The sequence below is a fragment of a genome, unplaced genomic scaffold (genome assembly GCF_019419815.1).
Source record: "Pyrus x bretschneideri cultivar Hongxiangsu unplaced genomic scaffold, Pyrus_bretschneideri_v1 Contig22, whole genome shotgun sequence".
NCBI lineage: Eukaryota > Viridiplantae > Streptophyta > Magnoliopsida > Rosales > Rosaceae > Pyrus > Pyrus x bretschneideri.
In genome coordinates this window covers 3443675-3468036 of record NW_025999524.1, presented here as the reverse complement: position 1 = coordinate 3468036, position 24362 = coordinate 3443675, and the positions used below count along the sequence as shown (strand labels likewise).

The window sequence follows — 24362 nt, the reverse complement described above, 5'->3', positions numbered from 1 at the left end:
TAAATGTATTTATATGCGTGAATTGCTTTAATATTTTTTTTATGACAAAAAGAAAGTCAAATATTTGGACTAAATGAATAATATTAGATTATGCTAGAAGAAACCTCTCATAAACCAATCAAAGTAGCTGAATCTATAATAAAATCGATCTTTCAATTTTCATCTACATTCTATTGAATTTACATTAAAAATAGAGAAAATAATATTTAATAAATAACTGATTGAATTACTTTATTGCTAGCTCATTGCAAGGCTAAGGCCACCCCCCCTCCCTTTAGTGTAGATAATATCATTTGTTCAAAAAAAAAAAATCATTTGACAACTAATTGAATCACATTATTATGCGCGTACGAAAGACCTTTTTTATAACCGGCACTACGCGCCTCTTAAGTGTTTAAAAATAGAGAAAATAATATTTAATAAATAAATGATTGAATCACATTATTGTGCGCGTGCGAAATACCTTTTTTTATCACTGGTGGTACATGCCTCTTAAGATATTTGGAACATGTTAAAAAAAATATTTAATAAACAATTGATTGAATCACATTATCGCTAGTGATTGAATCACATTATCGCTAGTCCATTATGAGGCTAAGCCCACTCTCTCCCCCTTAGTGTAGATAATATCGCTTGTTAACACAAAAACAAAAAATAATCATTTGAGAACTAATTGATTCACATTATTATGTGCGTGCAAAAAACTTTTTTTTTAATAACCGGTACTACAGGCCTCTTAAGATGTTTTGAATATGTTTAAAAATAGAGAAAATAATATTTAATAAACAACTTATTGAATCACCCATTGTGAGGTATTAATTATAAAAATTAAAAAAAAAAAAAAACATTGCACAGAAAAATTAATTATTAAAAAAATATTGCTTATATGATGAAAACATCCCTACATAATTTTGAGTTTTTTTTTTTTTGAACTTTTTAGTTTAGAGGGTATTTTTGTCCCATTACTTTTTGATGAAGTCGCGACCCCCAAAAGGGTGCTGCAGGCTTTATATTTCTTTTTATTTATAAAAAAATCAAAATAATTTAGACAACTAAAGGTCCATTGCCTAATTAAAATTGTGACTCACTCTTTTGCATCCAAATTCAAATTTTATAAATCATCGCATAAAAAAGTCTTACATTGGTGAAATAAAAAAACTTTGCAAAGACTTATAAAATGTTGGGCTACTTCCCATATTAGGGTGTTGCCAATTGGTTTTATGGTGGAACCTCAACTTTCTTCATGATATCAGAGCATGTTGCCCCACATGTGAAGCCCAACGGTTTACACATGCTCCACACCACCCCGTTCGTGTTGTCTACGTGTTAGACTTGAAAATTCAACACACATAAGGGGGCATGTGAGAATGTGAGGTATAAAAGTCTCACATTGGTGAAAGGAGAAACCTTGTAAGGGCTTGGTTGGGCTGTTCCCCATATTGTCAATTAGTTTTATGGTGGAACCTCAACTTTCTTTACGCCTTCCACAGTTTAAGTAAAATATGGATCTATTTCAAATTTTCGCTAATAATTATTACAGCATTTCAATTATTATTTCTTAAAGAAAGATTGCAACTTTTGTCAATCCACTATAGAGGCTTAAATTTTGAAGTTGCACGGCCAGCTATTTTAGCCTTTAGCTACATAGATGGACAAAAGTACTTGTATAATGTATAGCTAAGATATACATTAACCATCCACACATTTGCATTCCCCATCGACACATTTGATAGTTCCAAAAGCACATTTAACTCCTTTGCAGTCGGTCAAAACGGAACATTGATCGTTTTGAATTTGCGGGCCAGACTGAGAGAACTCAGGGAGAAAGCACAAGCATTTCCCGTTATGACACGTAGCCCTTCCCTTTGGACAGTCTTCTGCAGTATCTCTACAGTCGGTGAGACTCCGGCAGTCGGCGGCGACGTCGTGAATAGCATTTGCGACTTCGCATGTGCAGACGTGATCAACACAAAGAACAAAGTCTGAGGTGCACGGATACGTCTTGCAGTCGGCGTTCGAATTGCATCGTTGGACAGCCTTAGCTGCTTCTGCTCCTGCAGCCACGCCTGCAGATTTTAAATAATTAAATCCATTGGAGACGGCCTTCATATGTATTTAAAATTACAAACAATCGACTTCGACGACAATCATATATTATGGGAAGAGAGTTTGACTAATTGGGAGAAAAGAACTCACAAATGACCAAGAAGACGACCCGACTAATCATACTCGTCTTAAACGCAGCCTTCTCCATGTTTTTCTTGTTGCGTCACGCTGTGGGGATGTTTTTCTTTCAGTAAAGTGAGCCTGTAATCTATATTTATAAGGGCTCTCATGCACATTTCTGATAGTTTCACACGTTATATCAAAAAGCCAAAGAAATCTGAATATATCTAGTAAGTCATGTAATTGATACCATAGGATTTTATAGTGTGTTTCCTGATGTGGAAATAAAATATCATATTTAGGAAACAAAATCACAATTTAAGATTGATATATGATATTTAATTTCTTTGTTTGGTACGGAAAATATGGAAAAGAAGAAATGAAATTTGGGAGTATGTAAATAAGGTGTGAACTACTTATTTAGTACGCTTCATAATATTTTCAAAATGTAATACAACAATGTCAATAATTGTTAGTAAGATCTTCAACATGATCCTTCTACATATCTTTTCTAACCACATGTACATGGACTAGCTACTTGAGACAAGGGTGTTTTTTTTCTTTCCAATCTCTACATTTTGAAAATTGACATACTCCACTATTAACGTAGTATAATTTGTAACTAAGTCAAATTTTATTTTTGTAACAACACGTCTATCAAGTAATCATGTCTTCATAGTAATAATACTAATAGTCGCAACATTATTACTACATAGAGGTTTTGCTCTATATATGCCTAAATTTTAGGTATGCATCCACGACCCACCTCTTTCACTCAGCTTTCTCTTATTGCCTCGAGTGGTAAATTTGCCGCTGTAAGAGTATATCTCAGTAATATTCTTGAACCCTGTGGATTGTACTACAGATGCCAACTGAATGAGGAGCTATATTCTCTTTTTTTTATTAATCCTTTAATTTGTTTTACAAACAGATTGGGAGTAGAATTACAAGCAAGCGAGTTGCTAAAATGCTAGAGGACTGCTTTCCCTGCTCATATATCTTGGTTGACAAGCATCCATTTCGTCATGATCCCTCTCATATTGTAACCCATAGAATCCAAAGTAGCATTGTTGAATTTTCCGATTGTTTATGTAAAGCTGGCCTTCCCTGCATGAGCAAAGAATGGAGCACTTACCTTCAAACGTTAAATGTGATGGTAATGAATCACAAGAATGAGGCTCTACTTTTTATTTTAAATTATTTGGCCTTTTTTTGTTGCTTTCATCCAGATTTTGATATGTTCCAACCCTAGGACTAAACATTAAATTGCACCCAGGCATTTTTATTTTCCATCTGAAACTCCTGAGTAGCTCTCTCAAGCATACATGTTCTGTCTGGATTCTGGAAGAAAACTGATAAAATTTGGCTGGAATGTTAATATCTTTCTTTTCTGTTTTTCCTTTTTGGGTTTTACCTTTTAAGTTCCCTTTTCCTATGTTATAGGTTTCGAGGGAGTTGTCATTTCAAATTTATGCCAGAGACTTCTTGACTGAACCTCAAGTTGCAAGCGTGATATCCAAAGCACTTTCAGCTGAGTCTGCTCTTTTCATTGGGAACAGTATGGCGATACGTGATGCAGATATGTACGGATGTGGTTGGTCAGGTTGTAGTCATAATATTGCATCCATGATTTCAAAATTACAACTACCCTGTCATATGATTCGGGTGGCTGGGAATAGGGGTGCCAGTGGTATTGATGGGTTACTCAGCACAGCTGTTGGCTTTGCTGTTGGATGCAATAAACGGGTAAGTTTTTTTATATTGGTCTCATTTCTTGGAACTACCGTTGTTTATTCTTGTGAACTGTACTTGAATGCCTTTTCCTTTGTGTTATGTTCAGGTGCTTTGCGTGATTGGGGATGTTTCTTTCCTCCACGATACAAATGGCTTGGCAATTGTGAACCAGAGGTAGGATGCTTATCTATTGGTTTTCCAGGCTTGTAAGTTCTGTTCCGGTCTATTGCTCCCTTCTCTTTTTCCACATCGCCTTTTCCTTTAAGTTTAAAATCTTTTGATCTGCCTTTCATTTCCTTAGAGTAGGTTATTGGGAATTCTATATGCTTTTTTATATCGTCTGCATGTTTGGTTTTTCTTTCTGCTGTCTTATAATCCAGACAAAGAATTTGTTTCTCGGTTTAACAAATTTACTACGTGATGAAGGACATTGCGGAAACCAATGACGATAGTTGTGATCAATAATCATGGTGGTGCAATATTCAGTCTCCTTCCTATAGCGGATAGAGTTGAGCCAAGCATACTAAATCAATACTTCTACACCTCTCACAATGTTTCAATGCACAACCTGTGTGTGGCACATGGGTAAAAATCTTTATATATCTGAACTATAAACTTGGTTGACATGCGATATTCATGTAGTCATAAATCATCCTTTCTAGATTTCAGTGTGTGTTAATTGCTCGATTTGGAGGTGCTTAAAGTTGCCACTTGCGATGTAATTCGATGGATAGTTAACATGAAAGAATAGGGTTTGAGGGTGTTGGAGTAATGGTCACCCATTTAGGGCATCACCAAGCAATGAACGACCTTGAAACAAGACACAGCCTATTGGGAATATTAGTGTGAATATCCGAGATATATGGAATTTGAAATTGTCTCAAGAATGTGCTTGCATATATGATTTTGATAGTTGATCAACTGCACCAATGCTTACATTTTCCATCTTCATCGTTGAATTCCTTTCACCAAACTGTAAACCCATTGTTTTTAAGACTTCAAAACAATTATTTCAGTGTGATGCATCTACATGTGAAGACAAAGGTGGAGCTGGAAGATGCATTATTGACATCTCAAGATAAAGAGGTGGATTGTGTCATTGAAGTTGAGGGCTGCATAGATGCCAATGCCACCTTTCACAGGTTTGTGGTTGTGCTACCTTGATGATAAGTTATTTTTAGGGTAAATCTTAGTTTACCACCCTTGAGTTTCGTGGTTTTCAACATTTAGTACATGAAGTTTTTTTTCGTCCCAGAGTCATACCTAAAGTGTTAATTTTGGGACAATGACAGTTAGTTCTGGGACGAAAAAAACTTCATGTAATAAATGTTAAAAACCACGAAACATAAGGGTAGTAAACTGAGATTTACCTTTATTTCTATCGGCTTATTAACTGACTGCGGACATATTCTTTCCCTCCTTTCCTTATTTTTATCGGCTTATTAACTGACTGCGGACAAATTCTTTCCCTCTTTAGTACTTACAAAAAGAAAAATATCTTCTTATCTCAGTACTTTAAGAAAGTTTGCGTGCCAAGCAGCAGATCATGCGTTGAGCCCCTCCTCAAAGATTTCTGTTCAAGACTCACCAGCTGATGGCACTTTACTTTATAGAGTCCATAGAATGGAGTATTCAGTATTTAGGTGAATTCTTTGCTGATGGAATAAATTTTTAATATTCTTTAATTATGCTTGGAAAGAAGGATTTGATATATTTTTATTCTGTTTTGGACAGTATACCACTCTGTGCTCCTCCTACTATGGTTTCTGTTGATGATAATGAAACCAGCTTCTACAGAGAAGGGTTTATTTTAACTTTGTATCTTGAGGATGGAAGCATTGGGTTTGGCGAGGTTAGTTTTGGTACAAATTTTCAACTAATCCACTTGCGTTTCTATAAGCCTTATTTGACCATTGATGGCTTTAATTAAACAGGTTTCGCCTCTCGATATCCACAGAGAAAGCCTGCTAGATGTAGAAGAGCAACTGAGGTTACTTGTTCATATGATGGAAGGAGCTAAGATTAGTTGCTTCCTTCCTCTGCTAAAGGGCTCTTTTTCTTCTTGGATATGGACCAACCTGGGAATACTGGTAAATCCTTTTTTTTTAATGTACTTATCAGAAGGGGAAAAAGATAGAGCTCTGTTATAAATATATCTTCATAGAACATATGCTTTTGATTGTGATACAGCCATGCACGCTCTTGCCTAGTGTTAGATGTGGTTTGGAAATGGCAATTCTCAATGCATTAGCGACAAGGCAAGGTTCCAACTTATTAGGCCTACTCCATCCCTTGAAAGCTGAAGTAGGTATATCTGAAAGGCCGATGACAGTTCAGATTTGTGCCCTAGTTGATTCCAATAGAACGCCCACACAAGTAGCTGATGTTGTAGCAGCACTTGTTGAAGAAGGATTTACTGCGGTAAAGCTGAAGGTACTGTTGTGCGGAAGCTTCAACAAGTGTGAGTGAAAAATAATAAACCCTAGAAACTGATAACAGATAAATGAAACAATACCAACAAGAACACCAAGATTTATACTGGTTCGGCAATGCCTACATCCAGTTTGGAGACGACGGAGTATTCTACTATAATCAATGAGAACATACAATGGTGTTTCACTCAATTTCCCAAAGACCCGAATAACCCAAGCTCACACACTTACAATAGGAAGAGAAAATATCGAATACAAAGCAAAACAATTTGAGAGGATTTTTTCTTTCTCTCTACCGAATGGTTTCTTGCTGTTTCTCTTCTGTGTCTCTATCTAGGCTGCTCCAGCTTCTTCTTATAGAACCGAATAAGATGACTTCTCAAGAGAACCAAAGGCCAAAGGTCTTCAGATGTCAACGCATTGAGCATCTGCTTTTGTTTGTCTACCACATGCAGCAGATGGCAACGCATGCCACCACAAAAGAACATCTGCTTTTGTTACTCTCCCACATGCTGTATGCCAACCCATGCCACTGCAAAAGTAGCAGAAACCAGATATTTATCAATTGTTTATTGTTTGAGCCAATAATCAACAATCTCCACCTTGGCTCAAACCCTCTAAGTAGAACTCCAAATTAGTCGTCTCCCACTCCCCCATGGGGCAATCAACAAATTTTACAAATGCCAACCAAGTCTAAGCAGTGCTTAAACTTGAGCAACGAAATTGGCTTTGTTAACATATCCGCAGGATTGTTAGCGGTCCCAATCTTCTGAAGAAGAATATCTCCCTCGTCTATGATCTCACGAACAAAATGGAACCTCACGTCAATGTGTTTTGTACGTGCATGATGAACTTGATTCTTTGCTAAATGAATAGCACTCTGACTGTCGTAATGGACATCCACATGATCTTGTTGAACCCCTAAGTCATCAAGCAACCCTTGAAGCCAGATGGCTTCCTTTATAGCTTCTGTTACAGCCATGTACTCCGCCTCAGTAGTCGACAATGCAACTGTAGATTGCAGACTCGACCTCCAACTTACCGGACCTCCAGCAATAGTGAATACAAAACCAGTAGTAGACCTACGCTTGTCTAAATCACCTGCGTAATCAGAATCCACATATCCAACAACACATTTACCTGTAATTTTATCCTGCTGGAATAATAAACCAACATCCACAGTACCTAGAATATACCGTAGAATCCATTTCACAGCTTGCCAATGCCCTTTTCCTGGATTATGCATATATCTACTGACAATACTAACAACTTGTGAAATATCAGGCCTAGTACACACCATAGCATACATCAAACTACCAACAGCATTTGCATAAGGAATTTGAGCCATGTACTGTCTCTCCTCAACAGTTTTAGGAGACATAGAAGCACTAAGTTTGAAATGAAGGGCAAGAGGTATACTAACCGGTTTTGAATTTTCATTCATCCTGAAATGATGTAGTACCTTATTCAATTATTGCTTTTGACACAAACTAATCTTGCCCTTTGCTCTATCTCTTTCAATTTCCATACCTAGTATCTTCCGAGCTTCTCCCAAGTCCTTCATCTCAAATTCATTGCTCAGTTGAGTCTTCAACCTTTCAATCTCCACTTTGCTCTTACATGCTATAAGCATATCATCAACATATAAAAGTAGATAAATGAAGGTTCCATCTTGTAGTTTGCGAAAGTATACACAATGGTCATAGTGACTTCTTGTGTAATTTTGCCCAATCATAAATCGATCAAATCGCTTGTACCATTGCCTTGGAGACTGCTTCAAGCCGTACAATGTTTTTCTTAATTTGCAAACCCAATTTTCCTTTCTAGCAACTTTAAAACCTTCTGGCTGGGACATGTAAATCTCTTCCTCCAAATCACCATGTAAGAACGCAGTCTTGACATCAAGTTGGGCTAACTCAAGGTCAAACTGCACAACCAAAGCCAACAGAATACGAATAGAAGAATGTTTTACTACAGGAGAAAATACCTCATTGTAGTCAATGCCTTCTTTCTGAGAGTAACCTTTAGCCACCAATCTGGCTTTGAATCTTACATTATCTTTTCCCAAAGATTCCATCTTCTTGGCATACACCCATTTACAACCAATTTCTTTCTTCCCCTTCGGTAACTGCACCAGTTTCCAAGTCTCATTTTTATGAAGAGATTTCATCTCCTCATCCATAGATTTCTTCCACTCCTCGCACTCTGGACTTATGACAGCTTCTTTGTATGCGGATGGAATGTCATCTTCAATAACGGGAAGTGCATATGCCACAATATCAGTAAATCGAGCAGGCTTTCGAATTTCCCTTCTCGATCTTCTGATTGCAATATAGTCTTGTTGCTGTGGAGGCTCTTGTGTAGGTGCCTCTACTTCATCATCCACGTCTTCGTCATCAGAATTAACTGTAGGGCTAGGGTTTGTAACATCAGACCTTACTGGGACAACTGGAATCTTCAGTAACTCCACCTGCTTTGTGTTGCTCATGATCTTGGTTGCTTTAGTTTCACCTTCATGCTTGTTCCGATTAACCATACCAGCCTCATCAAAAGTCACATCTCTGCTTACAACAAATTTCTTCATATCTGGACATCAGAGTCGATATCCCTTCACGCTAATGCTAAAGCCCATAAATAGAGCTTTCTTTGCTCTTGGATCCATCTTGCTTTCTCTGACATGATAGTAAGCAGGCCAACCAAATATGTGTAAGAACTTGTAATCAGTACAAGGTTTATTAGACCATACCTCCATGGGCGTTTTGCCCTCGTTTGCAGCAGCTGGCAATCGATTAATGATATGGCTTGCATAAGTGATTGTCTCAGCCCAAAATGCCTTGCTTAAACCAGCATTAGATAACATGCACCGGACTTTCTCAAGCAACGTACGGTTCATGCGCTCCGCCACTCCATTTTGTTGTGGTGTCTCCTTAACCGTAAAGTGCCTCACGATACCCTCATCTTGACAGACTTTCAAGAAAGGATCAGACTTATATTCACCCCCATTGTCTGATCTGAGAGTCTTGATCTTTCGATTGCTTTGAGTTTCAATCATCTTTTTCCACTTCAGGAATATTTTCAAGACTTCATCTTTACGCTTCATGGTGTACACCCATATTCTTCTAGAGAAGTCATCAACAAAGGAGACAAAATAATGGCTACCTCCCCAAGATGCATTCTTGGAAGGTCCCCAAACATCAGTGTGAACATAATCAAGAATGTTTTTAGTGTGGTGAATAGCAGTGCCAAATTTTACCCTAGTTTGCTTACCAAACACACAATGCTCATAGAATTCCAATTTGCATGCCTTTGCACCTTTCAACAAGCCTTGCTTCACCAATCCTTGCAACGCTTTTTCACCAGCATGCCCTAGACGCATATGCCATAACCTTGTGATGTCTGTGCTATCGTCAATAGCTTCGGTTATGGCTGCTCCACCAATAATTGTACTTCCCTGCAAGAAATACAAGTTATTTCGTCTTATACCTTTCATCACCACCAGTGCCCTGTACACAGTTTTAAGAACTCCACTCTTCATGGTGATCTTAAGACCCTTGGATTCCAAAGCTCCCAGAGAGATAAGGTTTTTCTTCATATCCGGTATATACCGAACATCACTTAATTCTCTGACTGTTCCATCATGCATCTTCAAACAGATTTTGCCTATCCCTTGTGTTTTGCAGGCATTATCATTACCCATCAAAACAACTCCACCATCCAGCTCCTCGAAGCTAGAAAACCATTCTCGAATGGGACATATATGATAAGTGCAACCTAAATCCAAAATCCACTCCTTGGAGTGACCATTAGTAGATGAACTAGCCAAAGCAAACTCGAGATCATTATCTCCTTGGTTTACAATATTTGCTTCAGGACCCGCTTTCTCCTTCTCTTTATTCTTCAATTTGGGGCAGTCTCTCTTCCAATGACCCTTTTGGCGGCAAAAGGCACATTCATCTTTAGCAAGAAACTTCCCTCGTGACTTTGAACGAGATTTTCCCCGTTTCACATATTTTCTTTCCACTGTTCGACCCCTTGCAACAAGTGCCTCGGTTTGTGAATTGTGAGTCTTTAGTTTCTTCTTTCGACACTCATGATTCACCAATGCCGCAGACACCTCATCAAGTTTCACCTCGGTTTTTCCATACAACAAAGTAGTTGTCAAATGATCATAATCATCAGGCAATGAATTTAACAAACATAATACCTTGTCCTCGTCAGGAATTTTCACATCAAGGTTTGCTAAATCAGCAAGTATTCTATTATAATCATTGAGGTGTTCATGCATAGAAATACCTGGACTATACTGAAAACGGAAGAGTCGTTTCTTCAGGAAGAGCCGATTTTCTGCGCTCTTGGTCATATACTTTTCCTCCAATTTTGTCCATAACTCCTTGGCAGAAGTTTCCTTCATATACGGGTATTTCAACTCCTTGTCAAGAAATGATCGAATAGCAGCACAAGCATGAAGATTAATTCGCGTCCACTGCTTGTCCTCAATATCTTCTGGTTTCTCTTCCAGAACCATATCCAACTCTTGTTGATACAAGACATCCATAACTTCACATTGTCACATACCAAAATTATTAGAGCCATTGAATTTATCAACCTCTAACCTTGTAGTAGCAATTTGGTGTCTGTTAGATGTAGGTGTCGACTCCTTCTTCTTCACAGGTTCACCTTCATCTCCAGCCATCTTCTTCGGCACTATTCACGGGAATGCAGCGCCAAGAAATTTTCCCCTTTTTTTTTTCTTCACTCCCACGAAAAAAAAAAAAAAACAAAGCCCTAGTCGAAAAACTGGGCTCTGATACCACTTGTTGTGCGGAAGCTTCAACAAGTGTGAGTGAAAAATAATAAACCCTAGAAACTGATAACAGATAAATGAAACAATACCAACAAGAACACCAAGATTTATACTGGTTCGGCAATGCCTACATCCAGTTTGGAGACGACGGAGTATTTTACTATAATCAATGAGAACATACAATGGTGTTTCACTCAATTTCCCAAAGACCCGAATAACCCAAGCTCACACACTTACAATAGGAAGAGAAAATATCGAATACAAAGCAAAACAATTTGAGAGGATTTTTTCTTTCTCTCTACCGAATGGTTTCTTGCTGTTTCTCTTCTGTGTCTCTATCTGGGCTGCTCCATCTTCTTCTTATAGAACCTAATAAGATGACTTCTCAAGAGAACCAAAGGCCAAAGGTCTTCAGATGCCAACGCATTGAGCATCTGCTTTTGTTTGTCTACCACATGCAGCAGATGGCAACGCATGCCACCACAAAAGAACATCTGCTTTTGTTACTCTCCCACATGCTGTATGCCAACCCATGCCAACCCATGCCACTGCAAAAGTAGCAGAAACCAGATATTTATCAATTGTTTATTGTTTGAGCCAATAATCAACAGGTACTTCTCTCTTCTCTCTGAACGTATATTGAAATATTACAAAAGATTATGGTCAAATTGAATTTTTTATTATGCATAAAAAAGTAAAGGCTTGGTTTGTGGCTTTCCAATGATTTTGAAACAGGTAGCACGTCAGGGGAGTCCCTTGCACGATGCTGCAGTTATACAGGCGGTAAGAAAGAAAGTTGGGTACCAGATTCAAGTTCGTGCAGATGCCAATCGGAACTGGACATATAAAGAAGCCATCCAGTTTGGTTCCTTGGTAAAGGATTGTGATCTGCAGTATATTGAGGTATACTCTAAAAAATTTGTTAACTTATCGTTTTTACTCTACTCTAGAACTGCGTCCCAAGGGATGGAATCTATTTCTGATCAAATTTTATGTGGTTGACATACTTTTAATTTTGATGATTTAACATTGTGCGGCTTGTGCCTCATCTTCCTTTGTTAATATGAATTTAGGAGTAATGATGCTTGTGACTATATTTTTAATGTCTTCGTTGACCTTATGACTATTTATTTATTTCAGGAACCTGTTCAAAACGAAGGTGATATTGTCAAGTTCTGTGAAGAAAGCGGGTTACCCGTGGCACTGGATGAAACTATTGACAGTATTAGAGAACATCCACTTGACAAGCTAGTGAAGTACACCCATCCAGGAATTGTAGCTATTGTAAGTGGCAGTTTATGCATTGCTCATTAGTATCTTTTGCATTTTGATGTCTTCGTTACTGAAATTTATGACCCTTTGTAAAATTTCAATGGCGTATCCTGATTTAGGTTGTTCATATTGGTTTTTTCAGGTTATTAAACCTAGTGTTGTTGGTGGCTTTGAAAATGCGGCAATAATTGCTCAGTGGGCTCAGCAGCACCAGAAAATGGCTGTTGTTAGTGCTGCATTTGAAAGTGGCCTAGGTTTGTCAGCATATATTCAGTTTTGCTGTTATCTCAACCTGAAAAATTCAGAAATCTGTGAAATGATGAATTATGAATTGGCCCCGTCAATAGCCCATGGTTTAGGAACATACCGCTGGCTAAAAGAAGATGTAACAACCACTCCTCTCAAGATAGGTTGTAATCCAGTCAGTGGCTTCGTAGAAGCATCTGTTGCTGATGCTGATCAAGTTCTTCAAAAATTTCAAATAAATGGCAATGTAGTTCATAGAAATTTTACTGGAGAGCAAGTCCGCGTATTCCAGCTTACTGTAGATTCAAAGGCTTTCTCTTATTCCATCATAGTCCACGAGATTGGAGAAAGATACAATGTTAGTAAAAATTTCATATCCTTGACACTCTCTGTCTTAGCTTACATGTATTACATCTCCTGTACTGCATGCTCACTATACCAAAATCATGCTCATGCAGGAAAATGTTTTTGTATTTCTTCATGGGTTTCTTGGAACTGGTGAAGATTGGATTGCTATGATGAAGGCGATTTCAGGATGTGCAAGATGCATTTCGATTGACCTTCCTGGTCATGGTGGAACAAAGATACAGAACCATGGTGATAACGATGCTGTACAGGATTCAGGTTTGTCAATTGAGGTTGTTGCCGATCTTTTATGTGAAGTGATTAAACAGATTACGCCTGGAAAGGTTACTATTGTGGGTTACTCTATGGGAGCAAGGATTGCACTGTACATGGCTTTGAGGTGCACTGACAAAGTATGTCTACAGTTTTGAAGATTTTCATTTCAAATTTAGCTCTAGTTTAAGTGTTGTTAACAATAGTGGGAATTTTGTTATGAAGGTCAATGGAGCTGTTGTAATATCTGGAAGCCCTGGGTTAAAAGATGAAGTGGATAGAAAAATTCGTAGAGCTAAGGATGACTCTAGAGCTCGCTTCCTTATTGATCACGGCTTAGAGCTCTTCCTAGACACCTGGTATTCTGGAGAGCTGTGGAACAGGTGCTTTTAGGTTTTTTTGGCCTTAACGGTGTTTGGATTATTAGATTTGCCATTATTCACACGCTTCAGTAACCTTATGTGTAATTTGAACAGCTTAAGAGTCCATCCCCGATTTCGTCAGATAGTTTCCAGCCGCCTGCATCATGAAGATGTGCAGAGTCTTGCAAAAGTGCTTTCCGGTTTAAGTATTGGGAGGCAGCCGTAAGCTTCCCTGACCATTTTACTGATTATTTGATTCCCACACTACAATACTTATACTAGATAAGTTTTGAAATCTGAATTATGCTTTGTTTGCATGTCAGGCCATTGTGGGAAGACTTGAAGCACTGCAAAACACCCCTTTTGCTAATTGTTGGAGAGGAGGATAAAAAGTTCAAGGCGATAGCTAAGGATATGTCCTCTCAAATTGCTGGTGGCACGGCTAGTGGAGACGGCCCTCCTCATGACATCTATGAGATAGTTGAGATTCCAGATTGCGGACATGCTGCTCATCTGGAGAACCCTCTCCCTGTAATCAGCACATTGAGACGATTTTTGGGGAGAGTGAACTCGAATTTGATTCAAAACCAGAAGACAATTTAGAGATGTTACTATCTTCGCTCTTTTACGCATTTGCTTTGTGATGGATACATTGGGGATGTCCATAAATACATAAATCGTGGCAGTCACACAGAAGCATAGCAACGAATATTGCCGACTTGCTGTCTATCTAAGCAACTGCATTTTCCATCGCTACATGATGCTGTCGCCAACGCACTTCATTTTACCTTCACGGCTAGTCAAACATCGGCCTGTTTCCGGTGACTGGACGATTTCTGGTGCTGGCTCAGAGCCACCCAAAAACTCTGCATGTGTATTTGATGTCAAGGCAAATTACTGTGCCTGAAGATCTAGAGCGTTCGGTTTTGTTGCACCGAGCGTCGGAAGAACATCGTTTTTTAACCAAACTGCTGGATTCACTCAAGAACTCTTGTTCTTGGATTGTAATCCTCATTGTGTTGAATTATCAATATATCGTTGCATTTAAGGAGGGGGTTTTAATAGAAAATTCGTCACAAAACATTTTTCATTAAACAGAAAACTACTCTTAGGCCACTTACTACATTCTAATGACATTTATCTTTAATTACTTGAAAAATAAGATGTTTTAGGTTCGAATCTCGTGATGGTAAGTACGATACTATTTGATTCTCACTCCTTGGTAAAAATATATTGTATAAAAAAAATATTATAAAACAATAATCCAACATGGTACAACTTTCTTGTTTTTCGCTTTTTTTATTTATTTTATGTCTTTAATAATAAAGAAAATTGTTTACTTATAGGTTGTTATGAATTAGTTTTAAGCTGGGACACAATCTCAAGTACAAATGAATACTAAGTGACAATAACAACGACTTGATAAAATTTTGGTGAAGCAAATATCATGCAAGCGCTCAAACGTGATGATTTTATTTTATTTTTACTTTTTTGCTACAAGTAATTGTGATGATTGCCAACCAACTTATGCAGCCTTGGGCATACGCCTAATATAAAAAATTGTCAAGCTTATGTAATCTTGTTCGATTATATTCGGACTAATGCTGTTTAAATTATTCTTACGAGATTGATGGACAAAACCATATTTTAAAAACATTTTTCAGTTACCCTTAAAACATGAAGAAGGCTCTATATATGTAAACCATTCATAAGAAAGAGATAACTAAACATTTTTTTTTTTCAATATTCTTTCTATCTTTCTGTAGAAAGAAGATTAATACATACTTATTCTGCTAAGTGAACATTTAAGTTGCACCCAAGCTAGCTTATGTGCGCAACTAGGAGAGACTGTGTAGAGTTAAGATACTGCGAGGCTCGATCAGGGCAAGTTAACGCATTTGCATTGCGCATTAACACATTGGAGCGTTCCCCATGGACATAAATAATTAATCTTGTCGCAGTCAGTCTGTTGAGAACATTTACGGATTGGATTTGGCAGATAAGGAACGCATTTGCATTGCCCATTAACACATTGGAGCTTTCCTGATGTACATAAATAATTAATCATGTCGCAGTCCTTCTGTTTAGAACATTTACCAATTTCATTTGGCAGCAGATAACCAACGCATTTGCATTGTCCATCAACGCAGGAAAGCTTTCCCGATGGACATAAATAATTAATCTTGTCGCAGTCGGTCTGGTTGGAACATTTGTTAATTTGATTTAGCTGGCGGCGAGGGCATCTGCATTCACCATCAGCACAGAGGAGGTTTCCCCATGGACATTTATAATTAATCTTGTCGCAGTCAGTCTGATTGGAACATGTACCAATTTTCCCATCGTCCTGATCAATATTTGGAACTGCTTCGGCTTTTGAGAACACTGGTACACCAGCACATAAAAAACCACACTCCATTTAGAGACTTTTAATTATGTAAATAAAATACCATTTCGACACGCAAAATGGAGAATATTGCATTAGACATTCTTTCATACAAACTGTAATAATAACGTAATATTTGTATTCGAAGATACTAGTTTAAAAAACTCACAAGATACAATAACGAAGAATACGAAGATGATAGCTGCCTTAGGTGTAACATTCTCCATGCTTTTGTTTATTGTGTCAACCTTTGATAGTGATCAATTTCAAGGCTTGTTTTGCAGGGTACGTAGGTGGTGAGACCCTTGGGCTATATTTATATTATAGGCGTTGGTATATTTGTGGAAGTTTTTTTTTTTTTTAAAGAAAGTTGAGCGTTAGAGAAATCGAGAAATAACTAGTCGTGTAACTGATTTCCCAAAATTAAACTAAATATATAGAAACAGAATCTGAATATGAGAATTGAGATTTCACAATTTTCTTACTCCGATCCATAAAAAAGTCTTGAACTCAACATGGAAAATGACTGAATAGATAGAAAAAAATCTGAATTTGGGAATGAAAGAATTAAGAATTCACGATTTCCTTACTCAAAATCAATAAAAAAGAAATCTTGAATCCAAGATGAAAAGATCTGAATATATAGAATATATATATGAATTGGAATGAAAGAATTACGAATTCACAATTTTCTTGCTCCAAATCCATAAAAAAAGAAATCTTGACTCCAACATTAGAAAAGAGATAACAAATCTGGAAATGAAATAATTAAGAATTCACAATTCATAATTTCCTTGCTTATAATCCATATATAAAAATGAAATCTTGAATCCAACATAGAAAATAACTGAATATATAGAAAAAAATTGAATTTGGTAATGAAAAAATTCAAAATTTCCTTGCTACCAATCCATAAAAAGAAGTCTTGAATCCAAGATGAAAAAAACTGAATGTGTAGAAAAAAGTTCTGAATTTGGAAACGAAAGAATTGAGAAATCATGCTTTGAATCCATAAAAAAGGAATCTTGAATCCAACATGAAAAATAACTGAATATATAGAAGAAGAAAATTTCTTGAATATACTAAGTCAAATATCGTACGCAAAGGTTTGGCATAAATCATAGCGTAATCTAATATATTGTTGAGAATGAATCCTATATTGATAAGAGAAGAGACCTTGTATAGACTTATAAGTAAGTTGAACCATTATTCATATTCTCAATTGATTTTATAGTTCATCCTTCATATCGGAGATGTGAAATAGAAAAGCTTTGTTGGGGAAATATATATAATTCCTTCTTTGATCAATTTTTTAACCCTACGGCCACACATTATTGATTTGGTGCCAACGGTAGCTTACATCAATCAAGGCGTAACCATTTTCCATATTTACAAAACCATATTTTTTCCTGAGATCCTTAATGTACTGTATTTTATTGAATATCGTAATTCACTTGAAATAAAAATCTCGTTCGAACTGTTTCTCTGTAGATTCTGTCATCCATAGTTTTTCTACAGATTGTCATTCATAGTTGATAGAAAATTTTATTACGTTACGAGTATTTTAGTCACCTTCAACCAATAATATACCGGTTAAACAACCAAACAGAGTGTATAACACCTGGAACATACTTGCTAATGCAACATTTATATTGAATTACACCTAGCCAGCTTAGTCCCTTATTTTAAATAGCAAGCAGAGAAAATGTAGCTAAGACCTTTATTAGTGAAGATGAACGTATGACTTGATCAAGGCGAATCACCGCACATGCATTGACCAAAACACAGTCGAGCTTTCCCGTTAATGTTGACATGGAGCATGCACCTTCTTGCAGTTAGTTTGTTTGTAACATTATATTGTCTCATGTGACGAACATTATTTGTTTCCAGAGCGACGCGGATTATGAGAATAATGGTTACCTGCAAAATAAAAAGGCAACACAAAATACTCCATTCACTAGACCATCAGTGGTTAAGAAAACTCACAAGATGCAGTGACCAAGAAAACGACCATCATATATAGCTGCCTACATCTTTCTCCATTTCATTCAAATTGTGCTGTGAATTTTGGGATGATGTGATGATCGATTTCAAGGCTTTTGTTTTAATTTATACGTAGGACTGTTGGCATTTCTAGTAGCTAGTTTAGGCTTTTAGTGGTGAGAAAATCTAATTTTTCTAAAAAGTATCAAGTGATACAAGTCATTTCCAACCCGAGAGTTACCGATAAGAAAATTAAACTGGATATTAGGAAAATTTAAGGCTTGGGAATGCCAATCCTTAGTTTTCATGTTTAGTATTTTTTTTTTTTTTTTGGGTCAATATATGTTTAGTATCCTTAACAAAGAAATGATGAATCTAACAGGGAAACATGAGGAAAAAAAAAATGCTGAAAGGAAATGATGAAATCTACAAGACGAATTTTTATTAAATTGCAAGCAAAATCGGGTAAGGGAAAATTTGATACTTTTATATATTTTTATTTTTGTTTTCCTTTTGGGTTATGATTGTTTTCTATTTAAACCAACTTATGTAATTGTATTTAGAATTACTAATAAATTTTTAGAGAACCCAAATACCTCCATAATTTTATATCTACACTTTTCACTATGCTAAGTGAGTTTGTATTTTTCACAAAATCATCACCAACTGCAAAAAATAAAAACAACATTATTGGTTCACTGTGATTATTATGATACACGGCCATCTAAAGAAACAGCAAAAATCAAAACAATCAAACAATAAAATTCCAAAACTCACCAAAATTGAGAAGCAGCATGGTAGCTATGTTCAAAAGGCAAATGAAGCTTGCCACATATGCATTGGCTACTTTAATTAGGTTATGCCCCTCACCTTTGACTTTTCCAATGGCTCTGTTTCTTTTTACTAGTCTTCATGCACACGTTCACACGCGTGTAAAAGATTTTTTTTTGAATCACAGCATACTACGCGTGATTTATACATTTTAAATGTATTTATATGTGTGAATTGCTTTAATATTTTTTTATGACAAAATGAAAGTCAAATATGTGGACTAATTGAATAATATTAGACTATGCTCGAAGAAATCCTTCATTAACTAATCAAAGCAGCTGAGTCCACATAATAAAATCGGTCTTTCAACTTTCATCTACATTCTATTGAATTTACATTAAAAATAGAGAAAATAATATTTAATAAACAACTTATTAAAGTATATTATTACTAGCTCATTGTGAGGCTAAGCCTACCCCATCCCTTTAGTGTAGATAATATCATTTGTTAAAATAAAAAAATAAAAAAATCACTTGACAACTAATTGAATCACATTATTATGCTCGTGCAAAAACCTTTTTTTATAACCGGCACTAAGTGCCTCTTAAGTGTTTAAAAATAGAGAAAATAATATTTAATAAATAAATGACTGAATCACATTATTGTGTGAGTGCAAAAGGCCTTTTTTATCATTGGCGGTACATGCCTCTTAAAATATTTTGAACATGTTTAAAAATAAAGAAAATAATATTTAATAAACAACTAATTGAATCACTCTTAAAATATTTTGAACGTGTTTAAAAATAAAGAATATAATATTTATTTGACAACTAATTGAATCACATTATTATGCACATGCGAAAAACCTTTTTTATAAACGGCGTTACTTGCCACACCCCGACCGAGATCAAGGCGTGCTGGCCGTCACCCTAGCGTGACGCCCAGCACGCCTTGATCTCGGTCGGGGTGTGTCATTACACGCCTCTTGAGACGTTTTGATCGTGTTTAAAGATAGACAAAATAATATTTAATAAACCACTGAATGAATCATTTTATTGCTAACCCATTGTGAGGTATTAATTATAAAAAAATAAAATAAAAAAAGCACTATATAAAAAAAAATTTAATTATTAAAAAAATACTGTTTATATGATGAAAATACCCATGTATTATTTTATACAATATTTTATACTTCTTTTGAACTTTTTCGTTTGGGGTTTTTCTCCCATTACTTTTTGGTGAAGCCATGATCCCAAAAAGGGGCTGCTAGCTTTATATTTCTTTTTATTTAGAAAAAAATTAAAATAATTTAAATAACTAAAGATCCATTGCCTAAAATTGTGACTCACTTTCTTGCATCCAAATTCAAATTTTATAAACCATCGCCTTAAAAGAGTCTCACATTGATGAAAGAATAAACCTTTGTAAGGGCTTATAAGAGGTTAAACTACTTCTCATATTGTCAATTGGTTTTACAGTGGAACCTCAACTTTCTTCATAATATTAGAGCATGTTGGCCCACATGTAAAGCCCAACGGTTTACATGTGCTCCACGCCACTCCGTTCGTGTTGTCTACATATTAGGCTTGAAAATTAACCACACGTGAGGAGGCGTGTGAGAATGTGAGGTATAAAAGTCCCACATTGGTAAAAGGAGAAACCTTGCAAGAGCTTATAAAAGGTTGGGCTACTCCCCATGTTATCAATTGGTTTTATAATAAAACCTCAACTTTTTTCCTGCCTTCAACAGTTTAACTAAAATATGGATCAATAAACCATATTATAATTATTACAGCATTTCAATTATTATTTCTTAAAGAAAGATTGCAACTTTTGTCAATCCACCGTACAGGTTTAAATTTTGAAGTTACACGGCCAGTTATTTTAGCCTTTAGCTATATAGATGGACAAAAGTACTTGTAAATATATAATGTATAGCTAAGATATACATTAACCATCCACACATTTGCATTCCCCATCGACACATGTGATAGTTCCCGAAGCACATTTAACTCCTTTGCAGTCGGTCCAAACGGAACATTGATCGTTTTGAATTTGCAGGCCAGACTGAGAGAACTCAGGGAGAAAGCACAAGCATTTCCCGTTATGACACGTAGCCCTTCCCTTTGGACAGTCTTCTGCAGTATCTCTACAGTCGGTGAGACTCCGGCAGTCGGCGGCGACGTTGTGAATAGCATTTGCGACTTCGCATGTGCAGACGTGATTAATACAAAGAACAAAGTTTGAGGGGCATGGATCGCAGTCGGCCTTCGAATTGCATCGTTGAACAGCCTTAGCTGCTTCTGGTCCTGCAGCCACGCCTGCAGATTTTAAATAATTAAATCCACTGGAGACGGCCTTTATGTATTTAAAATTACAAACAATCGACTTCAACGACAATCATATATTATGTGAAGAGAGTTTGACTAATTGGGAGAAAAGAACTCACAAATGACCAAGAAGACGACCCGACTAATCATACTCGTCTTAAACGCAGCCTTCTCCATGTTTTTCTTGTTGAGTCACGCTGTGGGGATGTTTTTCTTTCAGTAAAGATGTTTCTCTTTCAGTAAAGTGAGCCCGTAATCTATATTTATAAGGGCTCTCATGCACATTTCTGATAGTTTCACACATTATATCAAAAAGCCAAAGAAATCTGAAAATATCTAGTAATTAATCATGTAATTGATTTGATTCCATAGGATTTTACAGTGTGTTTCCTGATGTGGAAATAAAATATCATATTTAGGAAACAAAATCACAATTTAAGATTGATATCTAATATTTAATTTCCTTGTTTGGTACCGAAAATATGGAAAAGAAGAAATGAAATTTGGGAGTATGTAAATATGGTGCGAACCACTTACTTGGTACGCTTCATAATATTCTCAAAATGTAATACAATAATGTCAATAATTGTCAGTAAGACCTTCAACATGACCCTTCTACATATCTTTTCTTACCACATGCACATGGACTAGCTACTTGAGACAAGGGTTTTTTTTTTCCAATCTCTACATTTTGAAAATTGACATACTCCACTATTAACGTAGTATAATTTGTAACTAAGTCAGATTTTATTTTTATAACAACACGTCTATCAAGTAATCACGTCTTCATAGTAATAATACTAATAGTCGCAACATTATTACTATATACATAGAGGTTTTGCTCTGTATATGCCTAAATTTTAGGCTCTAATTTCATAAATATCGGTTTTTACAAAAAAAATTCAAGCATAATCAAAGGCCACACACATAAATAGAGTCAAATACTCTCAAAATTAAAAACAACATAAACCTAAAATCCAAACCGTACGAGTCATACAAGTAGATTTTTGAGTCATGTGATGGTTCTTTGGGTCAAGTAGCTGTGAAATCTCATTGTGTTTACCTGAATGGATTTTTGGACACAATATGTTTGTGTTTAGGTAGAATTTAAAGTCGAAATCTAGTACTCCAACACTTCACATTCTTTTCCATGTTAGATTTAACATTTCCTTGTTGACAATATCAACCACGTAAAAAATCAGGATTTCATTCCCAAAGTCTGCAAAATATATCAGGTTAATTTCCTTATCGTCAACTCTAAAGTTGAAATTAATAATGTCACTTGATACTTTTAGATTTCTTCAGCACTTTTATACCAGACATGTCAACACTACCATAGTATAAATATTGTTCAAAGCTAGGGTTCATATATAATCCCAAGTGTCACAAAATAATTACATATAAAAAATGCGAAAGGCTACATCTAAGGCAGCTATGACCGCCCTCTTCTTGGTCATTGCATTTTGTGAGCTTTTCTTCCTAGCTACTTGTCTCATCAGCCACCAAAATCAAAATTAAACAGTAGAAATAAGCCAAGATTAAACAGCTTCAACTAATTCATACAAGGAGTAAAGAAATCCTTCGTAACCGCATTTACATACTTACTAAATGTCCATATCTCAAAAACAACCAATTCAATCAGAAGGGTCACGTTTATAGGGAATTGTTGGGCTCCAGAAAACAGGATCACAATTAACACTAGTAAATTCATCGAAAACTCGACATAACATAGCAACATGAGCAATCAGAGAACTTTGAAGACCAATATGGTATGAGGTTGTTCCGCATCAAATTCAGCAATATAAATCTCCTCATTTTGCTTCATAAAATCCATATACATATACATCAAATGCAACAGTAAAAACACAAGAATTAAACCATAAATTCAGATAAAATCTCAAACTTTAAAAGATATGGCAGAGCAATCAGAGAACTTTGAAGGCATGATTTGAAATTCCACATCAAATTCAGATTAAAATAAATCTGATTTCATCATTTTGCTTTGCCATTTTCTTCAGATTTAGTACTTGTATTTTCCGGGCAAATAATAGTTGTACCACTCAGATTCACTGCACAACCCTTTCTCGAAATTTCCCTGCTACCATGTTTCCAAGCAGCAAGGGGCTATCTGGTGCATTACTAGATTAAAACTTGATAATTTCAAAATCCCAGTAAAATCCACACAATAATTACAGATATCAAAATTGAAGAAAAGGGATACGCAACGGCGAAGTACCTGACGTGGGAAATCTATCAGTTGTACTTGCGGGAGCTTAATGCAGCCGGAAGAGGGATTTTTACCTGCAAAATAAAAAGGCAGCACAAAATACTCCATTCACTAGACTATCAGTGGTTAAGGAAACTCACAAGATGCAGTGACCAAGAAAACAACCATCACATATGGCTGCCTACATCTTTCTCCATTTCATTCAAATTATGCTGTGAATTTTGGGATGATGTGATGATCGATTTCAAGGCTTTTGTTTTAATTTATACTATAGGACTGTTGGCATTTCTAGTAGCTAGTTTAGGCTTTTAGTGGTGAGAAAATCTAATTTTTCTAAAAAGTATCAAGTGATATAAGTCATTTCCAACCCGAGAGTTACCGGTAAGAAAATTTAACTGGATATTAGGAAAATTTAAGGCTTGGGGATGACAATCCTTAGTTTTCATGTTTAGAATTCTCAACAAAGAAATGATGAATCTAACAGGGAAACATGAAAAAAAGCTGAAAGGAAATGATGAAATCTACTAGACGAATTTTTATTATATTGCAAGTAAAATCGGGTTATTAGAGTATTAGGGAAAATTTGATATTTTTATATATGTTTATTTTTGTTTTCCTTTTGGGTTATGATTGTTTTCTATTTAAGCCAACTCATGTAATTGTATTTAGAATTACTAATAAAATTTTAGAGAACCCAAATAGCTCCATAATTTTATATCTACACTATTCACTATGCTAAGTGAGTTTGTATTTTTCACAAAATCATCACCAACTGCGAAAAATAAAAACTCAACATTATTGGTTCACTGTGATTATTATGATACACAGCCATCCAAAGAAACAACAAAATCAAAACAATCAAACAATAAAATTCCAAAACTCACCAAAATAGTAGCATGGTAGCTATGTTCAAAAGGCACATGAAGCTTGCCACATATGCACTCGCTATTTTAATTAGGTTATGCCCCTCACCTTTGACTTTTATAATTGTTTTGTTTCTTTTTACTAACCTTCATGCACGGACGTGCATTTTT

General features: G+C 36.0%; 2 protein-coding genes and 2 non-coding genes across 4 annotated transcripts; 1 reads left to right on the top strand and 3 right to left on the bottom strand.

Annotated features, from left to right (window-relative positions):
* Positions 1-2915: 2915 nt before the first annotated feature.
* LOC125477740 (protein PHYLLO, chloroplastic-like) lies at positions 2916-14730 on the top strand. Its single transcript, XM_048585155.1, has 17 exons — positions 2916-2981; positions 3098-3322; positions 3610-3912; positions 4007-4074; positions 4327-4485; positions 4917-5042; positions 5412-5543; positions 5635-5752; positions 5835-5990; positions 6091-6333; positions 11872-12039; positions 12277-12420; positions 12551-13012; positions 13113-13412; positions 13498-13655; positions 13749-13856; positions 13958-14730. Exons 1-17 carry the CDS (start codon positions 2916-2918, stop codon positions 14235-14237), a joined length of 3216 nt encoding a protein of 1071 aa, XP_048441112.1. The 3' UTR covers positions 14238-14730.
* A 783-nt stretch (positions 14731-15513) lies between these two features.
* Positions 15514-16050, bottom strand: LOC125477739 (SCO-spondin). Its single transcript, XM_048585154.1, has one exon. It carries the CDS (start codon positions 16048-16050, stop codon positions 15514-15516), a length of 537 nt encoding a protein of 178 aa, XP_048441111.1.
* Positions 16051-22840: 6790 nt separating this feature from the next.
* Positions 22841-22922, bottom strand: LOC125477888. The gene has a single exon (XR_007258759.1). It is a non-coding gene; the product is annotated as a small nucleolar RNA R160 (small nucleolar RNA).
* Positions 22923-23021: 99 nt separating this feature from the next.
* On the bottom strand, positions 23022-23103 carry LOC125477890. The gene has a single exon (XR_007258761.1). It is a non-coding gene; the product is annotated as a small nucleolar RNA R160 (small nucleolar RNA).
* Between the last annotated feature and the right edge of the window lie 1259 nt (positions 23104-24362).

Bases quoted from the DNA above. Each gene is read 5' to 3' on its own strand.
- LOC125477740 (XM_048585155.1), top strand. From the start codon at position 2,916: ATGCATCCACGACCCACCTCTTTCACTCAGCTTTCTCTTATTGCCTCG. The intron at 6,334-11,871 runs GTACTGTTGTGC...ATTTTGAAACAG, and splicing joins TTACTGCGGTAAAGCTGAAG to GTAGCACGTCAGGGGAGTCC. The intron at 12,040-12,276 runs GTATACTCTAAA...TATTTATTTCAG, and splicing joins GTGATCTGCAGTATATTGAG to GAACCTGTTCAAAACGAAGG.
- LOC125477739 (XM_048585154.1), bottom strand. From the start codon at position 16,050: ATGGAGTGTGGTTTTTTATGTGCTGGTGTACCAGTGTTCTCAAAAGCC.